The sequence below is a fragment of the Fulmarus glacialis genome, unplaced genomic scaffold, assembly GCF_000690835.1.
Source record: "Fulmarus glacialis isolate BGI_N327 unplaced genomic scaffold, ASM69083v1 scaffold18125, whole genome shotgun sequence".
Taxonomy (NCBI): domain Eukaryota; kingdom Metazoa; phylum Chordata; class Aves; order Procellariiformes; family Procellariidae; genus Fulmarus; species Fulmarus glacialis.
Window position 1 is genome coordinate 78,685 of NW_009211402.1, and position 8,499 is coordinate 87,183.

Here is an 8,499-nt window from a genome sequence, read left to right on the forward strand (position 1 = left end):
GCACAAAGCAGCCAGATAGCGACGGCCTTTCAAAACTTTCCAAATGGGAACGAGCCAGAGGCAAAACCCTGGTGGCTTCTTGGGCTTCCTTCCAGGGCACCGTGTCTTGGCCGAAGTCAGTCTCAGGCTAACGATAAGACGCTTTCTAGCAAGAAGCTAACGTCAGACATGCTCTGGTCAGCCCATCGCTGTCCGCAGCCAGGACTGTATGCACTCAGCGCTCTCCGGGGTTGCATTTCCCTGGGGATGTAACTGAACTCCAACTGCGTGGAGACAAAAGCCCAGCCCTGGCCTGGGCTGCTTGCCACGTGGCACTGCGAGGACACTGCTGTACAAACACAAACCTGCCCTGTTCTCTGGGGAGGCTGGTTCTCTCCAGGGTAAAATCTGTTTGCCTGGGTACTTTGCTCCAAAAAGGTGGTGAGATGATGCTGGTGCAGAGGAAGAGATGCTGTCCACCTGGCTGCCACCCTTCTGGGTTACTGTCCACATGCACAGGGCCCTTGGTGCTGCTGATGGGGGGGCGGGCAGGAGGTGGGTGATGGCAGAGATGCCCAATGCTCTCCCTGCCAGATGCCCTGCAGACCTGAGCCCAACCACCAAGTGCCTGGGCAGCAGGGGCTGTGGTACCCACCACACTTCGCTGCAGAACCATCCAAAAATCTCTCGGTTTGAGGCAGATTTGTCTAAGGCACTTTGCAAATCTTTGAAGCTGAGGTTTTGACATCCTGCAGGCATTGGCCCCTGCCCTCACCCAAATGTAACACTCCCCACTGTCCCTGCCCGGCCACCACCACACGTTCTCCAGGGCCAGGAACCAGGCGGAGGTCACAGGTCCTCACCTCTCTTTCCAGACTGCCCAAGCTGCTTTCAGACAACTCTTTATGTCAGCAACAGGGAAAGGAAATTTACTTTGGCCTGATCAGGACTTCTTTCAGCCTGGCAGCTGTGTGGTCAAGGAGTCTGTGCAAGCTCTCAGCTTGGGGACCATGACTGGGCTAGAAGATACGGGGACTTTGCCATTGGGAGGGCTTTGCTGTGACCATCTAGCCATGGATATGACCCTCTGCCAGCCCAGCTGCCCATAGCATGCTCTCCAACATGTCTGAGCACTCCTTGCCCTGTTCTGCCCCAGGCAATGGTCCCCTGTGGTAGGGCTGTGTATGCACGGGCAGGTTGTCCGTCATGCTGTGCCCTTACCCCAGTTGGCCCCAGCATCCTGCTGACAGCACCTTACAGACAGCTTCTTCCTCTCACCTTTTCCAGCAGGAGGGTTAATTAAATGGTCTGTCCTGAGTACCTGGGGTAGAGATACTGTAAGGAGACTCAGGACCTGAGAGCTCTTGATATGGAACGGAGTCTGGGCTTATCTCAACCCCTTATCCAGTTCTCTCCTCCGGAGCTCAGAGCCCTAAGCTAGGTCAGGACAAAGATGCCCAGCTCCACAGCACCAAGAGGAGAGGAACAAGGCTCCCCAGGGCCTACTGGGTCAAACCAGGAGGGTAGGTAGGACAGGAAGAAGGGATTTCTGCAGAGGGGTGCCCCCGCTGGCTATTGACACCAAGGAGCAATGAAGAATTAGGGGATGGGAGTTTTTTGTATATGCGTTTGCCATGGTCCATCTAATTTGACTTCTTTCTCTGGGCAGACATCAATGAATGTGCCCTCAACCCAGACATCTGCCCCAATGGCATGTGCGAGAACCTGCGTGGAAGCTACCGCTGTATCTGCAACCTGGGCTACGAGTCAGATCCCACGGGCAAGAACTGCGTGGGTGAGTTCAGGGCAGCGCGAGCTCGGTGTGGCATAGGGAACCGGGAGCTCCGTGCTGGTGGGGAGGGGGTGGCACGCGCTCAGTGTATGAGGCGGGGAGCCAGACGCAGACCTCCAGCTGCGCAGGAGCCTGAGGTTATACAGCAGCTGATGTCCTCGAGCGCTGTCCCCATTCAGGGCTGCCTTGTCCACATGGAAGAGCACAAGGTGCTATTCAAAAAACTCCACGTACGTGATTTAACATACTTTCCACGTTGTTTTGCTTTGAGGATGGTACTGCATTTCTGTGCCTCTCAGGCTGCCAGAAGTCTGTAGGGCTGGCAGAGTAGAAGAGTGGATGCTGGTGTGGTAGCTCAGAAACCCCATCTCTCTGCCCACAGACGTTGATGAATGCACTGTCAATCGTTTGCTGTGTGACAACGGACTGTGCCGCAACACACCCGGCAGCTACACCTGCACCTGCCCCAAGGGCTTTGTCTTCAGGACGGAGACAGATACCTGTGAAGGTAATGTGGCTCTGAAGGCAACGGAGAACATCTTCATAAGATGTAAAGAGCTATGGCCTGAGGTCCTGCCTGAAAGGGAGCTCAAGGTCTAATGTATCTTTGGTTCCCTTTTGACCGCAGTGGTTTGGACTGGAGCAGGTCCAGGCTTTGGGTTTGTGGGTTTGGTTTTTTTTTTTTCCTAGCGGGAAATTTCACACTTTATTCAAAATAGTGGACATCCAAACCCAGAACATCTGGGCTTTTCAGTGACTGAAAACCAGAACAATTTCCTCTACGCTCCCAAAATTTTAGCTAAAACCTGACCAAAATTGCAAGTTTTGGGGATTTGATTGAAACTTACAGTTTGGAGTGGGGGAAATTGTTTCCTGACCACAAAATCCTCAAGCATTTGAGAACTGGCACTTTGCACATAAATGTCTGTTTAAACAAAAAAAAATGGTTTTCTGTAAAGAAGGTGAAAAATGGAAAATGCTGTGTGGCCTCACATCTGGTTCAGACAGGTACACGAAGGCCATATGCAGCCCTGTGGCTGCTCCCATCTTAGCCAGAAGCAGCCCTGAGCGAGCAAGTCCATCATTCCCCAGTTGCTGCACCAACCACCCTCAGTCCATCCATTCCCTCAATCCTGAAGAAGTTCACTAATTTCATGGTGTCTGCTGTCCGTGCCCGTTCCCCTTGAGATGGTGCATACATGCAGGACTCCTATGGCCTGGACTGGTGATCCTCTGAACGACTGAAAAACTCCTTTCTTCATGTTCTTTGCTTCTCATCTCCCCCAGTCTCTGGCCCGGAAAACAGGTCCCATGGCACTCGCTACAGTGACAGTCCCTTTCTTCCCGCAGATATCAATGAGTGCACCTCTAACCCTTGTGTGAACGGTGTCTGCAGGAACAATGCTGGCTCCTTCGCTTGCGAGTGCTCCCCAGGCAGCAAGCTGGACCCCAGTGGCACCATCTGCGTGGGTAAGGATGTGGCCTTCTAGAGGCAGCTCCGATATCAGCAGTGCCCATCAGCACCCCTTGTTGTTCATCTGAAGCAAATCCCATGCTCCTGCCTTAGGGATGGGGATCCTTTGAGGCCTCTCTGTCTCACCTGGGGTTTCCTTGGTTGTTGTTAACAATTAACGTCTCTCATGCATCCAGGGAGCCTGAAAAGCTGCAACCTCAGGCGGTGCTCTGAGCAGCGTGTGGCAGACACGGAAATCCCCAACTGTGGGGCCGCAAGACAAAGCACAGACATGGGGTCCCAGGGGATCTTGCAGGGCATCGGGATGGTGGGTTCTCATTCACCAGATGGGTTTGTAGTGCGCTGACATTAAGGCACATCAAGATGAAGTAGATCCCTTCTCATCAAAATGGTAAGAAGGTACCTACTTCCCACTCCTGGATGATCAGGGCCTTGCAAGGCATCACTGGGGCAGCTGGAGAGAAGGGACTATTTCTACCTAGAAGAGGAGCAGGCTGGGACTGGGAAAAGGGAGGACACAGAACTGAGGCAATATCAGAGAGCACAGAAATGCTGCTCCACAGCACAGCAGTGGGACAGGGCTCTGACGTCCAGCACAGTTTGTGTCCATGCTGCAAAGTGCTCGGCCCCACAGCCTAAAAGATAACGCGACACCGGAGAGCAATAGTCACGTTGCAGCTCGGGGATAGTTTCTCCTAGCTGCTTCTTGTGGCAGCCCGGATGGGAACCTCCGCCAAGGAGCAGCTCTTCGCTCACGCCTTGTCTTTGCCCCTACAGACAGCATGAAAGGGACATGCTGGCTGAACATCCAGGATGGGCGTTGCGAGGTGAACATCAACGGGGCCACGCTGAAATCGGAGTGCTGTGCTACGCTGGGGGCAGCGTGGGGCAGCCCCTGTGAGCGCTGTGAGATCGGTAAGGCTCTGCTTGACACACAGATCAGGAAGGCAGGATGCAGCCCGTTTCTTTGCTGACGTTCCTCTGTTTTCTTGCAGATACTGCCTGTCCCCGGGGATATGCTAGGATGAAGGGGGTCACGTGTGAAGGTAAAGTGCTGCAGGACGCAGACTTTTTTTATTGGGAACACGTCATTGTTTATTTGTTGCTATCCTGCATCTTTGAGTCTGGCCCTTTGTTGGACTCTCTCCAGTATGTCCATCTCTCTCTTGTACTGAGGAGCCCAGAACCGGACACAGCACTCCAGGTGTGGCTTCACCAGTGCTGAGTAGAGGGGAAGGATCGCCTCCCTCGACCCGCTGGCAACTCTCCTCCTAATGCAGCCCAGGATACCATTAGCCTTCTTTGCAGCTGGACACATTGCCGACCCTCATGTTCAACTTGGTGTCCACCAGGACCCCCAGGTCCTTTTCTGCCAAGCTGCTTTCTAGCTGGGTGACCCCCGGCATATATTGGTGCATGGAGTTGATCCTCCCCAGGTGCAGAACTTTGCACTTCTCCTTGTTCAACTGCATGAGGTTCCTGGCAGCCCATTTCTCCAGCCTGCCAAGGTCCCTCCGGATGGCAGCGTGACCTTTTGGTGTATTCTCCTCCCAGTTTTGTATCATCCGCAAATTTGCTGAGGACACACTTTACCCCCTCATCCAGATAATTAATGAAGATATTAAACAGGATCAGACCCAGTATTGACCCCTGAGGTACACAGCTAGTTGCTGGCCTCCAACTAGACTTTATGCCACTCAACACCATTCTCTGGGCCCAGCCATGCAGCCAATTTTCAACCTACCTCACTGTCTGCTCGTCCAGCCCATACATCAACAGCTTGTCTATGAGGATCTTATGGCAGACAGTGTCAAAGGCCTTACTGACGGCTAGGTAGACAATATCCGCCACTCTTCCCTCATCTACCAGGCCAGTCATTGCATCATAGAATTTTATCAAGCATGACTTCCCCTTGGTCAATCCATGCTGACTACTACTGATGATTTTCTGGTCATTCATGTGCCTGGAAATGGGTTTCCAGGTTTAGCTGCTCCATCAGCAGTACTCAGGTTTGTGAGTGCTGGTGCTGCTCTGTCGGTGCTGTGCCAACTATGGACATGTGCAACAGGATCACCCTGTCTGTCTGTCTGTCTGTCTCTGACAAGGCTTTGTAATGCAGCCTCCTTGCAAAAGTGTCTGGACATGGCTGTGGCTGTGGCTGCACATGTTTTTCATTGCGACAAGTTGCCAGTTTTAGTCTGGTGGGCAGCTCTGGGCTCCTTCCGCCTCCTCCAGGAGCCCCTCAAGACCATACTGGGCTTGGCCATGTGTCACTCTCATGCCCGTCTCTTGCTTTTGTGCCAACAGATGTGAATGAGTGCGAGGTCTTCCCTGGCGTCTGCCCGAATGGACGCTGTGTGAACACGGCTGGCTCCTTTCGGTGCGAGTGTCCAGAAGGACTGACCCTTGATGGCACTGCTAGGACATGTGTGGGTAAGGACACCTCATCTCACCCAGACCCTGGCCTCTGTTCAGCCCCCTCTACAGAGGTCCAACCACCCCCTACCCACGAGTAGCGGTCTTGGGAATTGAGTGATTCCACATCATGCCTCGTAAGGGCGGCCAAGCGCAGCAGCCTAACCAAGGCAAGGCTGCCATAACTTCATGTCCCCGGATCCAGTCAGTAATGCAATCGTTGTCCTTGGGTGGACTTCAGGGGCAGCCAAATAGGTAACCTAACTGGTTAATGACACGGCCCAGCCCTAAAGTAACTCCTGGCTGCTTTCTGGGCACACAGTGACAAACCTTTGCCCTTCATAGGGACCATCTGCACTACTAACTACACCATGGAGGGTCCATTCTCTGGCCACATCCATACTATTACATCTCTCATAGCATCCCAAACAACGTGGCCTCCTCCAAATGGCCCATACCTGGGCATTGTTTGGAGGATGCCCCAGCCGAAACTGTTCCAGGAACCTTGCTAACTAGGTCACAGAAAATAGTATCTCTGGTTTTACCAGAGGTTAGGTGCTGCAGGCAAGGGCTCAGCTCTGCTCTCTCACCAGATGTGCGTGTGGAACAGTGCTACATGAAGTGGGATGAAGATGAGTGCACGGAGCCTCTGCCAGGCAAGTACCGGATCGACATGTGCTGCTGTTCTGTGGGCTCAGCCTGGGGCATCGATTGTGAAGAATGTCCCAAGGTTGGCTCCAGCGAGTACAAGGCCATCTGCCCAAGGGGACCCGGCTTTGCCAACCGAGGAGACGTGCTTTCAGGAAGGCCCTTCTACAAAGGTGAGAAGAAAGAGGGGAGCTGCTGATCGTGGGCTGTGCTTAGCCCATCTCAGCTACAGCCCAAGGAACCTGCTGCCTGCCCTGGGACCCACGTTCATTGCAGACATCCCCTCCCTGAAACACCGCTGTTCTGCCTTCACCCACAGATGTGAATGAATGTAAGGTCTTCTCTGGCCTGTGCACTCATGGGACCTGTCGGAACACCATTGGCAGCTTCAGGTGTCTCTGTGGCAATGGCTTTGCTTTGGATGCTGAGGAAAGGAACTGCACAGGTAAGGGAAGAGTAACCCCCCCCTCTGGACCACTCTTGCCCATCTTGCTGCCTTGCCTGCTTTGTGGGATGCTTAGCATGATGGTGGTACCCAGAGGAGACACGACAGTTATCTTAGGGACATGCTGAGAAGCCAAGGGCAGGACTGTGAGCAGAAGGCTCCTCCTGCTCATGGGATGAAGGATCAGTCCTGCACCAGAGAGAAAACTTAACTGCTGTCTCTCCCTTCAGGAAGAGGAGTTCCTTGGTCTGCTGGGTCAGACTTGCCAGTCCTTGTTCATTGAATTTGATGTGCAGTACAGGCAGCCCAGTGCCAGCTGTAGCGGTGCTTGTAGTCTGTCCTGCCTCCACTAGCTGGTCTTCATCCCCACAGACATCGATGAGTGCCGCATCTCACCAGACCTGTGTGGCCATGGCACCTGTGTCAACACGCCGGGCAGCTTCGAGTGTGAGTGCTTCGAAGGCTACGAGAGTGGCTTCATGATGATGAAGAACTGCATGGGTAAGGCCTTGTCTCCGGGGCAGGGCAGCACCCTTACTCTTTTGCAACAGGGAAGAAAGTAGCTGGTGCCTGACAAAGGGCTTTGTGCCAAGCTGCTCTCTGTGTGTCTGGCTGTCCGGCTACCTGTCTGGCTGGCTCTCTCTTCCCTGGTATCAAGCCAAATCTCTTCATTGCCCTCTGGGCGAGTTGTGGGAGTCCCTGTGCTGCAGAGAGCCCCTGCAGCCTCTGCTCTCCCCAGGGTAGTGAGTCTTCTGCCTTGCTTTGATTGCAAAGGCAGAGCTGGGCTGAAGGGCAGCACGTGTAGAGAGAGGAATGCTGTGTATGTAGCTAAAAGCACCATAGATGTAACCCTGGGAGGACAGCAAAGCACATGCAAAGTGAATTTAGGGGTTCATGAGACACAGCACAGGCTCTCTAAGCTGGAGGACATAAAGGGAGAGGCCATGTCCCCAGCAAGACTTGGCTTGAGCCCCAGACCCCTCCAGAGGAGGAGGGAAAAGAGACAGAGCTCTAGCCTCTGCCTCCTGTGTGGATGCTGTGCCTTACATGGTCCATCAGCGATGGGCCCCATGCTGTCTCTGCTAGCGCTGCCCCAGGGCTCTGTACTGGGCAGAGAAAAGACAGACCGTGAAAATGTTGCCAGACTTGGGGCCAAAACTGGGAGCCTTCCCTCAGAGACCTCTATTTATGAGGACCTCCTGGACCAGAGGCCAGAGCCTGTGCCCAGCACCTGGGCTGGTGGTGCCCCATGAGCTGGGGAAGGAGACTGGCAGCCCAGGCCAGCACCAGGGAGGACTCTGGGTATAGTGCCAGGCCCAGAAGAGCATCCTGGGCTCTTCCTGCCATGACAGTCATGGGACATTGTTGGTCCTGCCCTGCCACCTCATGCCCACCATTACCTCAGCTGTGGGAGCCCACAGGGACCCCATGGGGCCACCAACCAGCTTTTCTCAAGTTCTTTCCCATCCCTTTCCTGCTTGCTATACCAAAGGGCATTTCTCTGCAATCCCAGTGCAACGTTGCCTTCCTTTTTTTACGTAAGCCTAAGACCTTGTATTTCCTCTTTCATCTTGTACTTGTTCATGTACTTGTACAGTGTTCATTCTTCTCATACTCTTCCTTCACTTGGACCTTCCCTTGCACCAAACCTTGGCCACTAACCTTTCCTCTTGTTTCAGCCACCAGCAGCTGGAGCTTGAGCCTGGTATTGCCACTGAGCTGGGACAGGATCCATGCCTGGTATTT

General features: G+C 53.7%; 1 protein-coding gene across 1 annotated transcript in view; it reads left to right on the forward strand.

The window, feature by feature from the left end:
* The window catches only part of LOC104076615 (fibrillin-2-like), a 111,234-nt gene that overhangs the window by 77,141 nt on the left and 25,594 nt on the right, over window positions 1-8,499 (forward strand). The window contains 9 exon segments of the mRNA XM_009577534.1: window positions 1,649-1,774; window positions 2,154-2,279; window positions 3,122-3,241; window positions 4,023-4,160; window positions 4,241-4,291; window positions 5,553-5,678; window positions 6,254-6,481; window positions 6,628-6,753; window positions 7,126-7,254. Coding sequence (XP_009575829.1) covers window positions 1,649-1,774; window positions 2,154-2,279; window positions 3,122-3,241; window positions 4,023-4,160; window positions 4,241-4,291; window positions 5,553-5,678; window positions 6,254-6,481; window positions 6,628-6,753; window positions 7,126-7,254 — 1,170 coding nt within the window.